The sequence below is a fragment of the Schistocerca piceifrons genome, chromosome X (genome assembly GCF_021461385.2).
Source record: "Schistocerca piceifrons isolate TAMUIC-IGC-003096 chromosome X, iqSchPice1.1, whole genome shotgun sequence".
NCBI classification, from domain to species: domain Eukaryota; kingdom Metazoa; phylum Arthropoda; class Insecta; order Orthoptera; family Acrididae; genus Schistocerca; species Schistocerca piceifrons.
This window is the reverse complement of record NC_060149.1, coordinates 323375927-323399136: the sequence shown is the minus strand read 5'-3', so window position 1 is coordinate 323399136 and position 23210 is coordinate 323375927. Positions and strand designations below refer to the sequence as shown.

Sequence of the window (23210 nt, the reverse complement as noted above, 5' to 3'; positions counted from 1 at the left end):
TACATTGGGAGGTGATTCTTTTGGGCAGTAGAAGGATCCAATTATGAAAGGTGTGCAATAAATAATGCAACACATTCCTTTTTGGAAACCAAGTTGATTTTCTTCAGGATTCCAATACTCAGTATTATTCTCCACTCGTTCCTCTACAAAACCCTATTTTTCAATGTGATCTCCATTCAGTATGACTGTCTTTACCAAATTACTGGGAGGGTCTGTGTGCTTGGATGGTACCACTGTACTGGCCGATGTTGGAGCCAACGTTTTGCTATGTTAGTAACCTTCCAATCATCCATGTACTGCTTCCTGTGGAGTGCATCCTTCATTGTGCCAAACACATGGAAGTTGGAAGATGTGAGATCTGGGCTGCGGAGTGGATGAGGAAGAACAGTCAAGGAGTTTTGTGAGCTGCTCTTGGGTCTTACAGACTTACGTGCTGCCTTGCACTGTCTCTGAGAAGGAGAAACTAATTTGCATTTCTGTGGTGATGAATATGCCGAAGCTCTTTCTTCAATATCCTTAGGCTAACACAATACACTTTGGAAGTGACCGTTGCACTGTGGGGGAGGACATCAAACATGATAACCCTGTCACATTCCCAGAAGACTGTCTCCATCACTTCAGTGTCTGAGGGTGCGGCTTTGATCTTTCTTTTCGGAGGCGTGGCATGGTGCGACTTCATGCATTGTTTTTTTTCTTCCATTTTGAAGTGATGAACCCATGTTTCCTAGCATGTGACGAAGTTCGACAAAAAATGAAGTTCAGCCATAGGTAGTACGTCATAAGGGAAATGACAGTTTTCATTGACATTTTGTTTCGCCCATTCTGCAGTCTAACCCGACAGTTTTCTATCCTGTGTGGTGTGCGTAGAAACAGTTAATCACTTGCTCTGATGAATACAGTGAACCACAGCGAAACGAATGCACTTTCGTGTAAGTCTTCTTTGGACTGTGTCCATGAAATGCACAAAGCAGTAACTGGTGTGGGATGTAAAAGTTCAAATAAGTAACCACTTGAGAGATGGGAAATAAACTAAGTCAACTTGGCTGCTCTGGCACAATATGAAACACAGCACTCTGCGTGGAACACGATTCCATTACAAATGGCATTTTGAAGGCTACGTGTAGTCTGCCACCTATTGGAACTTCATGAAACTATAGGGGCTGAATCAGAAATATTCCATGGGTCTGCAATATTTCAACCTAAATTGGCTGAGAAAAGAGTGATAGATTAGTTATTGAACACCTATCATATAAAGTTATTGAGTCTTACCCAAACAAACAATTGGGTGTACAGCTTCAATTTCTGTATTGGTGGATGTGATTTTCTTGTCTACTGCAACAGGTACACCACCTCTTTTGCATGCATCTAGCCTTTCAATAAACACTTAAATTTTCACCCAATTTTACACTTCAACCCACTTTCTGTATGATATTATGTAAGCTTCATTATGTAAGTTTCACTGTTTTTCAGGAGCACTTGAAATTCTGGCTTTTCATTAAACTTCGGGATGTCCTACAGCTATCGTTATCTGGACTGGTTGGAGAGTCAAGTAATCTAAAAAGTCCTTTGGTGTGCCACACAAACAGCTACCTGGGCAGCACCCTCTGATGGGTGATGCACACTTCACCCATTTAGGGGCCCTACAGTTTTCAACCCTATGGTGCAAGTCCAGGATTTTCCAGCCTAGCGTGTCGTAGAACCCTTGAAGTCTCTGGTATGGTCCTTCCACTCGACTCAGAATCGGGGGACCACAATCAGTTCTGGGGATAATGCTGCAAACGGAGTGCTTCATTGAAACTCCGTGTGCAAGGCTGGTCTTATCACCTTTCTCTGCCAGTTGCAGAAATACCCCTAGGGGGCTTGCCGCTCTTTGGCAGGTATGTGCATGGCTACCATGGGGCTCCAGCCTTTGCAGCATCTATTCCCTTCCATGCTGCATGCCTATCCTCTTGCAATTATTTTTCCCCTCCCTTGGGGAACATGACTGGAATGTTGTTGGAAATGTGTTTTGCATATTCAGTAGCCGATATCAGAAGTCTCTCCACTGTATTTTGTTCCTACTTTCTTTTTTGTTCCCCTTCTCCTATCCTTCCTCTGCTTCAGTGTTTGAGGCTCCTCTTTTGCTCCTTCATCCCTGTGCACTCACGAAGACCGGACCACGCATCTGACGCGTAACAGGTGACTGGGTAATGCGTAATTCCCAGCCCCTGGTTGACGGGTAGGGATCCCACATACCCTTTGGTAAAGACCAGGTCCAGGGAGGGGTGATTGCATGAGCTGCTACCTTTCTAAATTGCTGATGGGTCCCTCTGTCAGGTGTTTGGTAGGTGTGACGTGAAGTCTAAGGCAGGTGTGCCCTCTTCTGAGGGGGATGGTCCCAGTTGGAAGGAGCACGCCAGCAGAGGTGCTGGCAATCGTGGGGGATTTTCTCGCAGTGAGCCAATCATCACCTCAATCTACATCTAGTAAATGTAAACTGAATGAGGCTAAAGATTCAAAGATCCTCCCAGCTGTGCCACTGTTCCTCATGGTTTCACGTACTGAAGATAGTCAGTCCTTTGCAACGGTGAATCCATTTCTTACTCAAAAAGGTGTTGATGCGATTGCCAGCCAGGCCCATCGAACACCGAATTTTTCCCACGGTGCTATTTACACTGGGCTGCTCGATTGTCTGACCAAGGCAGAAATCCAAATGTACCTCACTGATCAGTGTGTCATTGCAGACCATCAGGTGATGAAAAAAGTAGATGCATCCTTAATAATGCCCGCACACCTTTGATTCAGTGGTGCTTCTGTTCAAGATAAAAGCAGGCTATGAAGTTACCACAGTATGACTGTACAATCCAAACATGATGTGCTGCTACCAGTGTCATTGTTAAAATCACACTCGAGAATCCTGTAGACGTCAGGCCAAATGTGTAACGTGTGGTAGGGATGTTCGCTAGGGCAATTGTCTGCCTCCTCCCTGCTGCATCAACTGCAGTGGCGACCGTGCTCCCTCCTCCCACGATTTTCCCATGTATCTCGATGAGCAGGCTGTTCAAGAGATTTGGGTAAAGGAAAAAGTGCCTTACACTGGCACTCGCAAGTAGTTGGCTACTCGGAAACCCTGCACTCTTCCATCTGGCACCTACAGTACTGTTCTTGCCACGTCCCACTCCATGAAGGACATTGCCAAATATGGTTGTTAAATTGTCTTGTCATGGCAGCAGCCCCGTCCCCTCATCCAGTTGTGCATAAATCACCAAATATTTGCCTCCTGGGGTGAAGTCACCTGTTACACAGCTGGCAGGCCAGAAAGGATAGAAGGAATACTCCTGCGAACACTTCCTACATCCATCCTGCCAGAAAACATTTGTGTCTGCCTCTGCCAACCGGAAAGGCTCCATGAAGTGCAAACTTGGTGATCCCTTCTGACAGTGTCGCCAAGTGATACCCTCACTTGGCTGAACTTAGTGTCTCTGATGCCCACCACCAAACGCTTTTCTGCTCTGGACTCAGCAGACTGACAGAAGGAGAATGCCGAAGTCTCAGTAGACCTCGTGGAGCAGGATCCTCGTGCCTCTGTGCCATGTAGCAGTGAGTCTTCAGAGCTGGCACTCGGCAGCTGCCGAGGTGAAACTCCTTCATTTTTCTCCTCTTTGTGACTCTCTTCCAGTGGAACATTCACGGCCTTTGATCCGACAAAGAAGACTTATGGCTGCTCTTAGAATTGCAGCATCAGCTTGTACACTGCCTCCAGGAAACAAAATTGCATCCTCATGACTGCTTTCAGCTCTCACATTTCTTCTCTTTCTTGTTTGACCTTCCCAAGTTTCCAGCGTGACAGTAGCAGAGGGTGTCATAGTGGACCCTATTGCTATCTCAAACACCTTGGGCCGCCATTTTGCAGAGATTTCTTGCTCCTCCCACTATCACCCTGCCTTTGTCCATTGGAAATGAGCAGAGGAGGCTCTTCTCAGAGTACTGAGTACTACAATGTTGCCTTTACTATGATTGGGCTAGATCGTGCTCTCGCTACATCCTGATCCTTGGCCCCAGGGCCAGACAATGTTCACATTCAGATGTTGGAACACCTTTCTCTAGTGGGCAAGCACTTTCTCGTTCGTGGATACAACCACATCTGGGCAGAGGCATATTTCCCAGAGACTGGTGTGAAGTCACTGTCATACCTGTACTTAAGTCCAGTAGCGACAAACATCTTCCTTCCAGCTACTGCTGCATTTCTGTCACCAGCTGTGCTGCAAGGTGATGGAACATATGATTCATGCCCAGCTGGTATGGTGGCTCGATTCTCACAATTTACTAACCTCTGCACAGTGTGGATCTCGAGTGGGCGGGTCTGCAATTGAGCATCTCCTCATTTTGTCCACCCTTGTCATGAATGGTTTTCTGTGGAAATCCCAGACTGAGGCCATGTTTTTCGATTTGTAGAAAGCCTAAGACATTTGCTGGAGGGGTGGTATCGTTCACACTCTCCACACGTGTGGCTTCCATGGTCACATGCCCCATTTCCTTCAGTAAATTTTAAAAGACTGAGTTTTCAAGGTATCACCATTAACCTTATAATGGCCTGTCTCCCACCGGGCATCTCAGGCTCCCTTTTCGTTTGCCATCTATTGCAATTTTCCATGGACCTGTCTCATTGAACCACGTCTTCAGCGATGACTCAATCATCCTTTCTCGTGGAGCATCGACAATGGCTTACGTTTTTCCACTGAAATAACCTTTTGTATGAATTTCTGGCAACCTGCTGCATGCAGTCTGTCAGTATTCTGTGTGTCCTCAGAGGTACTTCCAGGGGAGCAGATCGAACCACTCTCCACAGTTTGTACCGGTCCCTTATCTGTTCGAAACCAGACTAAGGGTGTTTTGTTTATGCATCTGAAAGTCTATCCCCTGCCTCCCCACCATGCTGTATCCACCATCATGGTATCTGTTTGTTCACTGGTGCCTTTTACACTAGTCCAGTTGAGAGCATGTATGCAGAAGCTGCCAAACTACTGCAATGATTTCTTCTCAGCACATATGTGTGCCATTTGTCTGCCATGCATGGCCACCCATCCTAAGCCTCCTTCTTAAATGACTCCTTCGATCGCCACTTCTGTTATCTCCTGCAGTTTGCTTTTAGCACTTGTCTGACAGCTTAACTTCACACTGCCTGCAACATTCCTGGTGGATGTGAACCCTTCACCACCTTGGATTCGTGCAGCGGCCCGTGTTCACCTTGGCCTTCATTCGCTTCCTAAGGACACTACTCCAGCTTCGTTCTATCACCTTCAGTGTCATGACCTTCGCACAGAACATCGCGATAGTACCTTTGTGTGTGCAGATGGCTCTTGGACTGACTGTGGTGTCGGGTGTTTCTTCGTCATTGGCACTGTCATATCAGCTTCCAGAATACTGCACAGTATTCGCAGCAGAGCTCTTCACCGTGTATCAGGTCACGGAGTACATCTGGCGACGTGGTCTTTTCAACTGCGTCATCTGCTAATATTCTCTCTGTGCACTTCAAAGCATATGTGTGCTTTACACCATCCATCCTTAGTGCAGTAGGTCCAGGAAAGCTGTCATGTGCTCACTCTTGATGGAGCCATTGTGATGTTTATGTGGATTCCTGGTCATTTCAATTGTACAGGAAACAAGGCCATTACATTGTTGCCAATGCTGCAATCCTCGTACCTCATTCCACTAGTTACTATATTCCCTGCGATGTTGGTGTTGCTGTGTGTCAGCAGGTGGTGTCGCTTTGGCATCACCACTGGTCCCTTCATGGTAACAAGCTCCGGGTTATTAAACCTCTCCCAGCAGCTTGGATGACAACCTCTTGGCTCCCTCACCATGAGGACATCATTGTAGCTGTGTTGCGTATTGGGGGGTACTGTGTTTTTAGTCGTTGCCATTTATTAAGTGGTGTTCCCCCACCACTTTGTGCTCATTCCTCTCAACTTTTGATGGTCTGTTATTTCCTGACAGAATGCCTCCCTCTTCTCTCTCTCTTTTTTTTTTTTTTTTTTTTTTTTTTTTTTTTTTTTTTTTTTTTTTAATACCACTTACGTTCTCATTTGTGTTTGCTGTCTGAGTTACCGACTGCTTTAGCTAAGATCGACAACATTTTACTTTTTATCTGTCGTAGCAATATGGCAAAGGACATTTAATCTTTAGTTCAGGACAGCTGTTTCTCTGTGGCATGTTTTATAGATCTTTCTCCACGTACCTGTTTTTAACTGTCTTCTCTTCCGTCGATTGGGATTAACATGTAGTCGTTATTAACTCCTGTCTTTGTCTCCGTGTTCTGCAGTTCTGACATGGACGTGTATGACCCTAGTTGTTTTTGCACCCTAAAACAAAAAACACACACACAAACAATTACAGAAATGATCTCCTTGGAGCCCAGATGTCGAGCATTGCTTGTTCCAACGTGCGCTGCAGCCTCCAGTGGGTTGCAACCTGTTCTCTCAGTGGCTGCCCAAATAGCCCATTCACCATGCTGAATGAGGCCCCTAGGCATACACACTGAGTGCACCTGGTGTTTCTTCCTTTTCTTGGTGCCATTTCCATAAGGTGTACCCTTATGTGCCTTACATTGGAGCTGGCAATATTTAATTGACCCCTATTCTTTTGTGTCTGCCGCCTTTCGCCATGGGACAAAGCAGATTTCTCCAAATAGTTGAAATGAGTCCCGTTGGGTCACTTTCACTGAAAGACAACAGCACGAACTTGTTGGTTAATGTTATGGTATAACACCGTGAGTATTCCCTGGTTCTTGTACACACTCTTTAGATCTACCATTGATGTGCCACTTCTGGTCAAGTGGGTGAGTAATGACAGATCCCATGCTTCCTGCAGAGCAGACAGGGTGCACAGGACAGAATAGTACTTGAGGTACCTTCAGTATCACAGGTACGTATGTCGCAGGAGCTCTTTCAACATACTGTTCTACTTGACCAGGATGACAACATGCTCCAACCCAATTCATAATTTTAACATCTGACACTTCTAAGCTCACAAGGCACTTTCAGGCTTGGATGCCAAATGGTTTTGTTGCATGCTTCCCATTTCTGAATAGTCAAATGCACGAGCCACAATGCACCCCCATTGTGAATGCTGTTCTCTAACAATGCACGAGTTGGTTGACGTTCATAAGCAGCTGGAAACCCTGTCAAATGATTGACATGAGGTCATCCCGTCTGATAGGTCGCTGGAGTTGGTTGATGTTCATAAGCAGCTGGAAATCGCTCTGACTACTGTCAAATGATTGGCAGAAGGTCTTCCCTTCTCATTCCATTTGGTAGATCACCGCTGACCTGCAGTTCTCAGAGGTCTTTCTGAAATCTACCCCTTTTTGTAGACCTCTTCAGTCCTTTTCCTTCACCCTTATTCCTTTCCCTTCAACACTTCTGCCAGAAAGAGAAACCACTGGCTCAGATAGATTGTCTAATTATAGCCTCCTTTTATCTGTGCGTGTTCTGCTGCCGCATGGTAAGTAGAATGTTTACCTATCCAATTAAATTATATTATCAAAAAGTAATCGTTTTCGTTGTTGATATATTGAGGTTGTGTAAGCTGTGGAAGTTGCTGTGTGTGTATTTTGTGGTCACTGGAGGGGTAGAGAAGCACCACATGAATTAAAATTTTGTCATTCTAGCTTTCTTTTCCTTTTGACACTGTCTACATCTCTATTGCTTGTTTGTAGTACTTCAGATGCATTTATTTGTCAGTTCCCCTCTTTTCCTCATCAGTTCCTAGAATTTCATAAAACTTAGGTGACCAAAGTAAAAGAAGAGTTGGAATTGAAACACTACTCCTCTGCAAACAAAAGTGGACTTGACATGGCTCGTTCCTAGAACTTGAAGAAAATCTATTGTTTTTGTTTCCGAAATATGACTTGGTTATCTATTCTTGTGTCACTTTGTGTTGAATAATACCAACTGTTTTGTATTTCGGGAGAGTATAGGCTGAGTACACCCAAAATACAACACTAGACCTTGTTTTACTGTAGATTGTGGTCAATTCAGATTTCGTTTTACTTTGTTTCATTGTCAGTTGCCCCACTGAAATGTAAAATTGGAAATGAAGATGACATCCTCCTCTCTGTTCAGCACGTGGGATACCATGGTCCATTCTATGCAGAATGCAGTAATAGTTGAATTTGAAGCACATTTTAAATACATTGTTCAGTTAGTCTGGGGTCTGCCAGGTTCGTTAATTGTCTTCGTAAATGATAACCTATGATTTTTAGCCAGGGTTTCTGTCAGAGATGTTACTAGACCAATTACCAGTTGTAAAATTACATACTGTGTTGTTAATTGGTAAAATAAGTTGTTCTACATCAGCAATTTCATTGCTTACCTGGTAAAGTCCTTCCAGATGTTTGCCTTCGTATATTTGTAAACTACTGGTATGAAACATTTTACTATCAATTAAAGAAAGTGTTGTTATCTCATACTTAACTGATTGGAAGGACTGTGTTGTTTAAAGTTGCACCCACAACAGAAATCTTCCAGTTTGTCATTGATTATAAAATGTGCACCAAATGAGTTACGTGTTTTACAGCTAGTTACAGAACAGTCAAGAATCCCTAATTGTTTCAAGGTGATCAGCTTCCTTCCTTAAAGACCTTGTTTCTTTGTCACCAAATCCTAAAACATTTCAGAAGTAAGATTATTTTGATTTAGGGTCCATTCACCTCAGTCAGACTATAAAATAAACAATTTTTACAATTTCATTAGAAAAACTAATAAAGAAATCAGAATTGATCTTTTTGCACATTATTTTTTGATACATTAAGCCTTCCATCTGAGATGAGATGTGTCCATGACCAAAGTCCTGCAGTCTGCAAATCTTACCTAAAATTAAAAAAAAAGGTTCTTAATCTATAGAATATTTCACATGGAGTAATAGCACAGTTTGTTCAGAAAATAAAATTCGGATGTTTGAAACACATGTAGATCTGGCATACATTTTTTGTTCAAGGTTTTTTGTGATTACCAATGAACATAAAATAAAAAAATTGCCTGTTAATCCTTACGGGACTGTCAGAGGAGGAAGTTAGCCAAATTTCAGAAAGATACCTTTATTAATGTGTCTGCAGTTCATTCAGTCAGCTTGAGATACAGTTTATTTCAAGTTAACACAGTGGATTGGGGCCTCACTAACAAAGACATCTTTCTGAAGTATGGCTGAATTACTCCTCACAAATGTCTGCAAGGAGTAATAGGCTGATTTTCTTAGTTTGACTTATTTATAGGTTATTGCAAAAAAATGACCAATACCATATATGAAAACTAAATTTTTGTTTCAAATGTCAACTTTTTCAAATTTTGAAGAACTGTATTACTGCTCCATGTGCAATATCCCGTATATTAAGAACATGGTGCTTTTTTATTTCAGATGAAATTTAAACACTGCAGGACTTGAGTCATGGGCGCATCTCATTTTGGATAGAGAAATGTTAACTCCATGGGTTGAAGGGGGTGGGGGGCTGTGGGAGAGGGAGAGACTTAATGATGACCGAATTCCTTGAAAATTCAGAAAATGTTGTCAAAGAATCACTAAATAGTACAGAAAGATTTATGTTGATTGTGTCATAGGTTTTTCAAAAAAATAAATGGTAAAAAGAGCTAATTTCATAGGCCAAGTGAAGGGAACGGACTCTTAATCCCATAATTACTCAGAATGTTCGTTTCAAAGCAATGTGAATCCCTCATATTGTTGACATTCATTCGCCCTGCTTTATACATTCCAGGCAGATAAAATGCTGTAACAAAATTTTGATCTTAGTTAAATCAGTTGGCTTTTCATCTCACGCACGACTGAAGTTTACATTGGCTGTGTCAGTTTATTGCTTTGTGTAAGACATTATTATTCGTCATTTTTCTGTCTTCAGGGTAGATCCAGATATCAGAAATTTTGCTGTTGTATACTCTCCACTACACATTTGTCTGGTTCTTTTTTTGTGAAGTATAGCATGATTTTTTTTTTCTGTAATACACATTCTAATATTTTACTCTTCTTCCTCATCACAGCAGTGTAAGTTTATTCATTCTCATCACTGTCTTCAGAAAGTGAACTGTGTTCCAGGTTACCCCCTGCTGTAAAAGTAAGAGAATTCTCCTCCCTCTCCTCAGTCATGGCCAAAGCATCTCTTGTCACAATCTTCATTATTACACCCATCTTCTTTGTCAGCAAGTTAATAAACCAATAGGAGTGTCTGAATTTCCTGAACAGCCCCTTACGTGTATAGATGGCATATTTTCCTCACTGCCATCCTTCAGAAACAAATTTGGCAAAATCCAAGAACAAGCCTTACGTTTTCCACAGTAGTATATGTGTGTCTGAAGTTAAGGGAAAAAGAGTATGTGGAGACTGTACATAGTAAACAAAAATAGTTGCAGAAATTTCTAGGTACATGAAGGGTTCTTGCAACAATTTATTTACTTATTTCTAGATTATGTAGTAACCTGAAAGACGCATGAAATAAAATGCTAATGGGTAGTTAGACAAGATTTATTTGTGCTCTCTCTCTCTCTCTCTCTCTCTCTCTCTCTCTCTCTCTCTCTCTCTCTCTCTCTCTCTCTCTCTCTCTCTCTCTCGTAGATACAGTTTGTCTTTCACACCCATAATAATGTACCATTCACAATAGCAGCAGTACCGAGACACATACTCCAACACAGGAAGGTTGAAGGAGTGGGGTAAGTTGAGAGACCCATGCCGCTCCCTTCCTTTCTGAGAAAATAAATGAATGACTTCTCATCTGTTAAACACATTGAGTAATGAGGGTTAAGCCATTTGCATGAGAGGGTATAATAGTGCCACAATCTCCAGATAACACATATAACATCTGGTGTTCCCCATTGCTTCATACACTGAAAGTTCAGCCAGAAGCTTGTTAATGCTGATTATTATTGCTGTTCTAGCTGTAGAACAGTAACAAAGTCTCCTTGCATTCCCTAGATATCTTTCATCAAATGCTAAATTGAACATTATGAAGACAAAGAAATCTGAATACCGTATTTACTCGAATCTAAGCCGCACTCGAATCTAAGCCACACCTGAAAAATGAGACACGAAATAAAGGAAAAAAAAAATTCCCGAATCTAAGCCGGACCTGAAATTTGAGACTGGAGATTCAAGGGGAGAAAAAAGTTTTAGGCCGCACCTCCAAATCGAAACAAAGTTGGTCTATTGTAATAGGAGAGACAATTTAGGTCAAACGAATGACGATACAGCTACAGTAGTTTGGTTCGAGTCGTAAGCTTAGCAGTTAAGCTTTACCAGGTAGCCATTGTTACGCGTCAGACGCTCCGTCCGTATTTATACGGGTACCCTTCCTTTTTCACGTGCTTCGTCTGTTTTGAATCGATTGCTTATTTTGCTTTGATCTGATAAGTGCCATTTTCTTTGTTACAGGTGTTTACGTCACTCTAAGCTGAAAATGCATTATTGTACTGTGTCATGCATTGGTTGTCGCATTCTGATAGTGCGTGTTTACGGCCTGTCGCCGCTCGCGGCATTGCTTGTTTTTGTGCACTGCGCACTACCGCCGCTTACAATTAAAAAAGAGGAATTGTCTCATTAGCGAAACAATGGCAAGAGACAGCTATTTGTTGTTACTTACACTGCTGATTTCTTTGATAATGATCAACAAGAACCAAATAATAAACTGCGTATGATAGAACATGTTCTGAATGAGAGTTAGGTGGAAATTTTTCTCCGTTTGAAAATCTTTGCGGCTGCTTCTTTAGTACATCAAATTCTGCACAGAAATTAGTCATCATAGATTTAAAAATCTAGTCAGTTGCCGTGCTTCATTTCTGACTGTATCACTATTAGGCATAAGAATAATACGAATATAAACATGACACGATGCGTACATTCTTCCGCGTTTGCTGTTGTCTCACTCTATTTGTCTCACTCTAGTTTCGTAGTTTATTAGGCAGACAGGATTTAAATGAGATAGCAGCAAACATGAAAGAATACGTGGCAAAATGTTTATATGCGTATTATTCTTATAGTGAAGAGAATACTGCATTTGATTCACATTTCATCAGGTTCCTATTAGCAACCATCTCTTCTCACAGGTAGGAAAAAATTCGGAACATAGAGTTGGCCATATTGGCAAACATCCCAAACAGTCTTTCCAGTCGGATTTTCATATTACATTGAAATTCTGCTACATTCGAAGATGAACAATACTGAATTTGTATTTACTTCGTTGGATAATGTATGAAAATGCAATGGTTGAAACTAGGGGCGGGAAAAAAGCTCGTCTTCCACCTTTTTTTTTTATTTACTGACGCAGAGGTTTTGGCGCCAGTATTTATCTTTGTGCCTACAAAGCATGCCTGTGTAGCGCTACATATATTCGACGGCAGAAGTTAGTTGTGGTGGCACCTACCAACATTTTTCAGAACTTCCGCTTGCTTTGCGCTCTATTCTAAGCTGCAGGCGGTTTTTTGGATTACAAAAACCGGAAAAAAGTGCGGCTTAGATTCGAGTAAATACGGTATGACCTACGAACCTAAAACTGTGATTGTAATTGCTGTTAAATTTATCAGGCACTTTGCTACAAAAGGGCAATAACTTGTCAGAAGTCCATTCCCCATGTGTTGTGACTCTCTGGAACATGACACCACAATTGAAGCACAAAAGTATGAGGGTACTTTGCAAAAATTGAAGAGTGCACTCAAATCCAAATGCCCAGGGATGTTGATGGACAGCATCATTCTGTTGTTTGATAATGTCCTCCCACATGTTACCAACGTTGTTTAAACTATGTTGTAGAAGTATTGGTGGGAAGTTGAGAATAATGTAATTTGTTTTCAAAATCATTCCTGTTGTGTGCTGGGTAATGTAGTTGTAGCTGTAGAAGCAACAAAGCTATTAAGTCATTCTTATTTTAAGTAAGAGCTGTTTAAAAATCTTTGTTGTATGTGGTCGTGAACATTCTCTGTCTTGCACACCGGTGCAGGAGGAATTTTTTGTGCTTAACATTATCTTGTGACTGTATTTTATTACAATAGATTTTTGCTGAAAAATAATGTGCTGGAAAAGAAATGGGTAAATGTGATAGTAAATTATTTCCAACTAAATACATTCTTCACATTTGGGAGCCAAAATTGTGTCTGAAGTGAATGACAGGTGATTATTGTGTCACAGTATCTTCTCTAGTATTTAATGTTGGCTGTGATACTGAATCTTGGAATCCAAATATTCATAGCTAATCACTTGGCTGTATTTGGACCCAGAAAGATATCCTAGATGGGTGCAAAAGTAGTGCCTTTTGTAAAATTCTTTTAACTTGTCAACCAAACACTTCATGGTATATTAACAGGTTTCTAACGGCTTTGGATGACAATTTAAGTGCGAAGTAAATGTACTAACTTCCACTTCTTTTACGAGATGACTAACTTGACATGAAACCACACACACACACACACACACACACACACACACACACACACACACACACACACTTAACAATAACTGGGATGAGCAGTCCACAATACAGAAAACTGTAGGTAATAACATAATTTTGGTTTAATTGAGGGGTTGACATTGTATAAAGAGTGATGAAATTTATGGCTGTTACAAACAATTTTTGTTCATTTATCTTCTAATTCACAGGCCAAATCGCAATAGGTGATGTATTCAGTTTATTTTCAAGTATTAAGGTATAAGAAACTAGCTATAAAGCATCTAAGAGACTAACACTGCATATTTCAGATTTGAAATATTGCTTTAGCAATGCCCTTTTTCTGTTCCTTGCCGAATTAAAGATATTTGTGTGTAAGTTGGTTTCTCCAGTGTCAAAAATCTGAATGTATTTATATCACCATATAGTGGAGATGCTGAGTCCCAGACAGACACAACAAAAAGACTGCAAAACAAGTAAACTTTGGCAAATGACACACACACACACACACACACACACACACACACACACACACACGCACAGTGTCTCCATCCTGATTTTCCATTGTTTGAATGTATGTAATGATTCATAGGAACATAATTGTTCTTTAAAAAAAATCCTTGGTACAAAATAAGTTGAATTTTTTCAGATCATGTCCCATATGCCGAGTAGAGTCTCCATTTGTATGCCCTAGTTCTTTCTGGGTTGAAACTCCTGAGGAGAAAGCAGCAGTCATAACTAACTACAAAAAAGCACTGAGGTAAGATTTCTGTCATTTTTAAAAAATTAGTTTATGCAATGTAGGATTCACTTTTCAGATAAGCAAAATTAGTTTGTTTGCACTAAAACTTGCAAATTGATGCACAGCCATATGTTAAGCCAGTGTTCACAGAATAAAAAGAAAGTAACCTTTGTTCAAACTTTCATCTATCATGAACAGGGTGATTAGTTTTGTGAGTGTTAACAATTTATCAATTACTGTAGTGGATTGACGTCAGATAATTGCTCATTGTCTGCAGTTGTAATGAGGGAAATAACTTGCAGTAAAATTGTGTTCTGATTCTTTGTCATCTACAGTTTGATCGCTAATGGTCCTGAGACCTTAAGTAATTTCTCATTACAAAGGTTGTAATGACCAGTTACAGGATGTATGTAGGTTGAAAGCAGTGTCTGTCTGACTAGCACTTAAATTATCCCCCAGTGAATGTTTGTTTGGAAACATGACATACCTGTTTATTCAGATTTCAAGAAATGTTATATTTTGTGCTAGGTGGAGTGCTAGTGCTTCTATACTCTGGTCATCATAAGAATAAACCTGACGTAAACAAACGCAATGATCGGTCAGAAGTAGTAGCACACATACACTGATGGTGTTATCCTCTTGAAAGTGGGTCATACTTATGTATTAGGTATATTATTACTGAATTACGTTAAATGAAACTTTAAGATATTATAATATATTAACAGCCATCAACATTTTTCTTACTCGCACTTTAGCTTTGTAGTTTTTATTTCAAAAATAATGTACAGTCAAGTCTGTTTTGCTCCGATTGTCGCGCTGTTAATACACAGTATGAAAGTGGCTGAGGCTGGTTCCTGTTCCATTGTGAATCACGTGTTTGGAACACAGTTAAAAAGTGCTGAAAGATAGGTTGTTGTTAACGTTTTTCATAAAATTACAGAAACGAATTGGCTTTGAAGTTTTCAGAGTTACTGTATTTGATACAGTTGAGGCAGTTGTACACATAGGATGTGTAGCAGAATCGGCAGCATAGGACATTGATAACCCAGTGCAGTACATGGACAGCTGGTCCAAGTCTCACCTAAGTGATTTTTAAGTACCTGCATCTCATAGTTCTAAAATTCATTACTTTGTTATGAGCAATGCACTATTTCTTGTTTCTAATTACATATTGCAGACAATTCCTGTTTTCATTTCAAATATGAATTCTTTATCATCGATATTTTATGAAAGATTGTTAATATTAATAAAGGTTGCTTAAATTAAGAAAACAATTTAATTTTTTAGGGCAAAACTGAAAAACCTAATTCTTTTTATTTGGGCTATGTCCATTGTTCTGTACCACAAATTTAGTGTCTCGCAAACCAGAGTGGTAAGTGTCCTGGAAACATGAAAAACAATTGTTTTCACAATATTGAGCACCATAGAAATGCTGCATTTTTACATTAGTCAATGTACTAAAGCAATATGAACTCAACAGAGAGAACTGATCTGCAGCCAAGTTAAGGGATTTGGCCCAAGAAATAACAAGACTTCTAAGCTGTCAGACATACTGGAACTAATGCATGCAGCATTTTCATGTCACTGCCGAACGCTGGCAGAATATAGAATGACGTGTCGTAAAATAAGAGGAGAAAATGCGGCGCCTGGGTGGTTTCGTGGATTATGTTGTTCGACTCTCTATTAATGTAGCATATATCAGTTCCAGAAGTGAAGTATATTTCTTGGATTCGGATAAGGAAGGAGCTAAGAGATTACCAGAGAACTGACTGTAATTAATACCTTCAGTGGCTTCAGTATTCAACAGTATGGTGAAATCCCTGCAGTATGCTTTTGCATAACACATAGCTCACTCAGAAAAATTACCCTGATTTTAAGTTAGGAGATTTCATCACTATTGTTTGTAATTAGAATACTGTGAGAACAAGAGCACTTCATGCTATTTGTCTGGTGACCTAAGAAATGTGTGATTCTGCAGGAGTCTCGCCGAATATTATTTCATTCTCTTTAAAAATTAAATGGCATTCAGAGTTATATTGTTTCTTTGCTCATATCTTTTGATGTATGAACCGCAATAGCTCACATCATTAACGGTTAGTTGGACCAGCTGGCTGACAAGTGTTGTCCTAGTTTAATGCGCCGGTAAAGCTGTTGTCTCACATTATCACTAAGTTCGTGTAACACAGCATAAAACATATCCTAAGGATCATATTTGGCTGTACTGGACACAGCTTGGCTTCCGTTACATGTGAAATGAAATCCAGTGAGATTCGAGCAAACATGGACGAACACATGATGTAATGTTTACATCAGGTTTATTATTTTGATGAACAGAGTATAAGTAGGTGTTTTAGATAATTGTCAAATCATTAAGACTGATAGATACAGCTTTTTTCGTATCTTCAGTGCAGTTATAACTGTAGTAAGTATAATTATTTTCAAGGATGCAGTTTGGATCAGTTCACAAATAAGATACTGAAAATTCTTAGCAGCACAGTTAACAATAAGTATTATCACCAACAGGTACTTTCGTGTGTGTGTGTGTGCGTGTGTGCGTGTGTGTGTGTGTGTGTGTGTGTGTGCGCGTGTGTGTGCGTGTACACACCCTTTCATGCCGGTGTAGTGATAGTAGTCGTGTGCTGTGGACACAAGCCAGTCCTGCCTGGGTGTGCAAGCTGGACTACAGACTTTCCCTGCCCCCCCCCCCCCTCCCCCTCCGGTACTTCTGTCCCTGGTTTCACACTTGCAGTTTAATCACTACAAACTTACTTTAGAAAATATATATATAAATTTTGATCTCCATTTCAAATAAAACAGTTGTTCTGGATCTTTTAAACCAGTCACGTAGTTTTTTTTGTATGTTGTCAGATCAGTGACTTTGGACATAGCACATGTAGGGTGGGTGCATTATTATTTAAAACGTATTTAATGTTTTTCTGTTTTCACATGTACAGTAATGTTCACTTGCATTTGGTTTATGTCACATTACAATAATTTTATCACACAGTGTTAAATTTCAAAAATTGTTTGTGTGATAAATCTTGAAATGGGGGAAAGGCATACACTGTTGTACTGCATTCCTTACAACAAAACTTAGGAGCCCAACATGTCAGTACAGAACTGAAACAAGGTGGGAAATCAGTAGTGTAACAGAAGCTGAAACTACGCTTTCATATCGAATGCAGCTGCCATCTAGTGGCTCTACTGCTAACTACAGTCTTCCATCACAGCTGCTAGATGCCACGTAAGTCAAACTTCCACAGAAGTAGAGGGTAGTGAAGTGAAGTGGAGGAATACAAAGAGAGGTGGAACTGCTACAGCAGTCCCCTGGCTGAGCAGCACAGTTGCTCTAGATTTCTACAGAAGTTGACTGGAGCGAAAGTGTTAAGGGTCATCTTTAGCATTGTTTTCTGTTCATCGTGGTGTGAACGTGAAGCACTTGCTGTGTGACAGAACCTTTAAAAAATGAAAAGTCTAGGTTGGAATACCAACTGATCTGGAAAGGATAGATTGCTTGCTACTCACTGTAAAGGTGACTTGTTGCACTGTAGACGGGCAGACTTCTGATTGTAGTTATTTATAGCTCTCCTGACTCTTTGACTTCAGAGCAATTCTGCTCAAGCTAGAGGGGGTTTGTGGTTCACTTCGTAGAAAGTACCAGAAATTAGTTGTAAGTGGTGACTTCAATATTAATTTTGTATGTGACTGTGCAAGAGAAAGGATGTTTTAAGATTTCTTGAATTCGTAAGATGTGATGCAGGTTGTGTTTTTTCCAATGTGGGAGCAGGGGACAGGAGCACTGTCATAGACAATAGTTTTATTCATTCTTCATTACTAGTTGGGTATTCTGTTAGTAAAAGGATGAATGGTCTTTCATGCTGTGATGCACAAATTTTAACACTAAAAGGTTTTTATACTCAAACAAATGTTACATATAATTACAAACTGCATAAAAAAAACTAATCCAACGGCATCACTGTTTGATAAAGCTACTGAAATAACTGTGTGTGTGTGTGTGTGTGTGTGTGTGTGTGTGTGTGTGTGTGTGTGTGTGTGTGTGTATAAAGATAAGTGATCATTTTATTTCACATAATTTGCTGTCAAATGTAAAGTTTGGTTTTAGAAATGGTTTAACAATTGAAAATGTTATATTCTATTTTCTCTGTGAGGTATTGATTGGATTAAACAAAAGATTTTGAATGATAGCATCTATTTTGATTTAACTAAGCCATTTTATTGTGTTGATCTCACAATATTGCTCCAGAAGTTGGACCCTTATGGAATACAGGGAATAGCTCACGATTGCTTCGCCTCGTACGTTAAGAACGGACAGCAGAAGGTCAGTCTCCACAGTACTGACAGTGGCTATGATGAGGGGTCCTAGTGAGGCATGGTTAAATGGTGAGTGCCCCAGGGATCAGTGCTGGGCCTCCACTGTTCTTTATTTATGTAAATGATATGCCTCCTAGTATTATATGCGATTCTAAAATATTTGCTGATGACTCCAGCTCGGTAGTAAAGTATGTTGTGTGTAACGTTGGCCCGGTTTCAAATAGCGCAGTTAAAGACATTTAAAGACATAAGTTCATGGCTTGTAGAAAATAAACCAATGCTAAATCACAGTAAGACTCAGTTTTTACAGTTTCTAATACAGAATTAACATACCATTAATGAGACTTAACAGTTCAAGTTTCTAGGTGTTCAGATGACAGTGAACTGTCATTGAAAGCCCATGTTCAGGATCTTGTACAGAGGCTTAATGCGGAAGGTAAAGACTTCTCCACAGTCAACCCTTTCATTATTCAGAAAGATGTCGACGCAATTGCAGGTCCTGTAAAGTCTTGTTCCCGATTACGAAATGGCAGCTTGTTGCTAGAAACAGTCAGTGCCCTCCAGGCACAAAAATTGCTGCGAACTTCACTGCTACACGCATTCCCTGTCTGGGTGGGTGTGCACCGCACTTTAAATTCATCATGCGGGGTGGTTTATACACGCTCTCTCAACAGATTGTCCAACAAGGAAATTCAAAACTACCTGTATGACGAGGGCGTAATGGCTGTACATATTCATGAAAAGGGTTGACAAAGACTTGGTTCCAACCCGTACTATCTTCTTGACATTTGACAGAGTTCACCTTCCATCGAACATTAAAGCAGGCTATGAGATAATTTGAGTTTGCCCTTACATCCCCAACCCTACGCGTTGCTATCGGTGTCAGTGGTTTAATCATACCAGCCAGTCGTGTTCCGATCCGGCCAAATGCGTTAAGTGTGGCAAGGATGCCCATGAGGGTGCTTGTCCACCTCCATCTCCTTGTTGCATCAACTGTATGGGTGACCAGGCTGCTTCTTCTAGAGATTGCCCCAATTTCAAAGATGAACGGCTTATTCAGGAAATCAAAGTAAAGGAAACGGTGTTTACATTTGCTGCTTGTAAGTTATTCGCTAGTCGAAAGCCCATTGTGCCTCCAGCAGGTAAATATAGCACTGTCTTTGCATCTCCTTGGCCTACTAAGGAGGCAGCCACGCAGACTTGTGATCTCACCTTTAGTACCACGGTCATCAGATTGGTCAGCGCAAAGATCGCCCGTTCAGCCTTCCCACTATCACCTGTTCACTCTACGGCTCACCATTCATCGGCTAATGCTAAATCACGAGCCCCAAAATCAGACACCCGGACTTCCAAAAAAGAGCCTACCTGCAAAGATTTTTCTATCCACCCCAACTTCACAACCATCGATTCCTCCCACATCTCAACATCCTGATTCCAAGAAGGCTCATAAGAAACCAAGTTCCTCTCCTTCTCCGCCACGGTGTGTCTCATCTACAGTGCCACGTGGTGGTAACTGCCCTCGGCTGTCTTCTGTGTCGCCAAGGCGCACTGCTGGTGGCCAATCAAACGGCCAATCGCTGGTGGCAGGAACTGCCCCCGAACAAACTATGGATCAGGATCTTCTGCCTTCAGCTGAATGCCGTTTCACGCTGTCAGCCGCTGGCTCTCAGCAGTCGTTGCGTTGACAGAAACCGTGGTGGGATTCTTCCCTTTGCTGTCCACCCTATGTCAATTATCCATTGGAATATCCGCTGCATTAGAGCCAATCGGGATGAATTGTCGATCCTCTTATGATCCTACTCGCCGATCATCTTCTGTCTTCAGGAAACAAAGCTACGTCCCCATGATCGCTTTGTTTTCCCTCATTTCCAGTCAGTCCGGTTTGATCTCTCCTCTGTTGATGGCACTCCAGCACATGGGGGACTCGTGATTCTTCTCCATGATACTGTCCATTATCACCCAATCCCCTTAATCAGTTCCTTCCAAGCTGTTGCTGTCCGACTTTCCTTTTCTGGATACACCTTCTCTCTTTGTACTGTATACATTCCATCGTTCACACCGATGGCGAGAGCCCCCCCCCCCCCCCCCCCTCCCCATTCGCTGATTGAGGACTTCAATGCCCACCACCCGCTTTGGGGATCTCCGTGTCCTTGTCTGCGAGGCTCCCTATTGATTGACGTCTTCCACCAAGTGGATCTTGTTTGCTACTCTGGGGAACCTACATTTTTGTCTGCCTCCACGACAAATTTCTCTCATTTGGACCTTACAGTCAGTACTGTTCAGCTAGCTCGACGCTTTGAATGATTCGCTCTTGCTGATACACACTCTGGTGATACACACTCTGGTGACCATTTTCCGTGTGTCCTTCGATTGCAGCCACAACTGCCATCTGTGTGCCGATATGCTTGAAGTTTGGCCAAGCCGATTGGACACTTTTTTCGTCTCTAGCGACATTCGATGACCGTCACTTTCCTAGCATCGACGATCAGGTCGCTCATGTTACAGAAGTTATTCTTACAGCTGTGGAACGTTCAGTACCTCGCACCTCCGATTTGCCCCACCGCCCCTCAGTTCCTTGGTGGAACGAGGCATGCCTTGACGCAATACATGAGCGGCGACATGCTCTTCGTGTTTTCCGCCACCATCCTACTTTGGCCAACTATCCGCTATAAACAGTTGCATGCGCAATGCCTTCACGTCGTCTGCTATAGCAAGAAGGCACGCGGACTAGTGCTTAACACCTTCATTCCCTCCTCAGAAGTTTGGAATCGAATTCGACGGTTATCTGGCGCGCCTAGTTTCTCCCCGAGCTCTGGGCTCACTGTCACGCATGATACCTTAGTGGACCCAACTGTAGTTTCTCACTTATTGGGTCAACACTTTGCTGAGATTTCAAGCTCTTCAAATTATCTGCCGGCCTTTCTCCCGAAGAAATGTGCAGCGGAAGTGAGACATCTTGCTTACTCCTCTCAAAATAGCGAAAGCTGTAATACTGTTTTCTCCATGCAGGAGCTCCAACACGCACTCTCTTCTCACTCTTCCACCCCAGGACCGGATGGTATCCACATCCAAATGTTGCTGTATTTATCATACCATAGTCTGCGTTACCTCCTTCGCCTTTATAATCGAATCTGGACAGACATTACTTTTCCCAAAAGATGGCGGGAAGCTATCGTCGTCCCTGTTCCGAAACCTGGAAAGGACAAACATCTCCCCTCTAGCTATCGCCCCATTTCTCTCACGAGTAGTGTATGTAAGGTTTTGGAGCATATGGTGAATTGCCATTTAGCCTGGTGGCTGGAGTCCTGCAGTCTTTTAACACCTGCCCAATGCGGTTTGCGAAAGCATCGTTCTGCAGTTGACCATCTTGTTGCTCTCTCCACTTATATCATGAACAATTTTCTCAGGAAATGCCAAACAGTAGCAATATTTTTTGATCTGGAAAGATGGGCATCCTCCACACACTGTTCTCTTGGGGCTTTCGAGGTCGGCTGCCCCTCTTTATTCGTGAATTAATGGCAGAACGCACATTTAAAGTGCGAGTGAACACTACTCTCTCCCGTACTTTCTCCCCCCCCCCCCCAAAAAAAAACAAAAAAAGGGGGGGGGGGGGTACCCCAGGGCTCCGTGCTAAGTGTTGTACTGTTTGCCATCACCATAAATCCAATTAAAGGTTGTCTCCTTCCTGATGTCACGGGCTCCCTCTTTGTGGACGATTTTGCAGTCTACTACAGCTCTCAACGGACCAGCCTTTTTGAATGATGTCTTCAAGGATGTCTCGATGGCCTCCACTCTTGGAGCATCAAAACAATCTTCCGCCTTTCTCCCAGTAAGACGGTTTATGTCAATTTTTGATGTCGTATGGAGTTTCTTCCGCAGCCGTACATCTAGGCCCTGTTGACCTTCCATTCGCAGATGTCGGGCTGTTTTCTGAATGGTACCTCCTGGGGAGCGGACTGAGTAGTCCCTCTCCGCCTCTATCGCGCCTTAGTGTGCTCGAAATTGGACTATGGAAGCATAGTTTACTCCTCTGCTCGGCCGTCTATTCTTCGGCATCTCGACTCTGTCCACCGCCGTGGATTGTTTAGCATCTGGAGCTTTTTAAACCAGCTCTGTGGAAAGCCTTTATGCTGAGACCTGAGACTGCTGACCCTCCGTTGTCCAATTGGCGAGCTGTCCTTCTGAGTCGTTATGCTAAGCATCTGTCTTCCATGCCTGCTAATCCGGCCCATCACCTTTTTTTCGACGCCCCCTTGGATTTAGGGTAGGCTGGCCACTCTTCCTCTCTACCACCACCAAGAGTTCGCTTCCGTCAACTGCTACGTTCTTTTCCCTTCCACTTTCCTAAAACTTTCTTGACAACTGGGGGTACAGCACCACCTTGGTTCCGCTCCCAGACCTGCCTGCTCCGTGACCTTTGTCAGCTTCCCAAGGATGGTACCCCTTCTCTCTGTGCACGAATGAAGGATGCCACATTTAGTTACACTGATGGCTCAAAAAACATCATTTGGTGTTGGGAGTGCCTATATTGTTGGCAACACCCTTAATTGATTTCGGCATCACGACCAGTGTTCGGTTTTTACCGCGGAGATTTATGCTGTTCTCCAGGCTGTCCAATACATGAACTGCCATCAGCCGATACAGTATATTATATCCTCAGGTTTGCTGAGCTCTCTCCTCAGTCTCCAAGCTCTTTACCCTGTCCACCCTCTGGTCCAC

General features: G+C 42.0%; 1 protein-coding gene across 1 annotated transcript in view; it reads left to right on the top strand.

Moving 5' to 3' along the window:
- The window catches only part of LOC124721744 (probable E3 ubiquitin-protein ligase makorin-1), a 122934-nt gene that overhangs the window by 59198 nt on the left and 40526 nt on the right, over positions 1-23210 (top strand). Inside the window, exon 7 of the mRNA XM_047246847.1 lies at positions 14067-14177. Within this exon, the coding sequence (XP_047102803.1) occupies positions 14067-14177 (111 nt within the window). The remainder of the gene's footprint in view (positions 1-14066; positions 14178-23210) is intronic.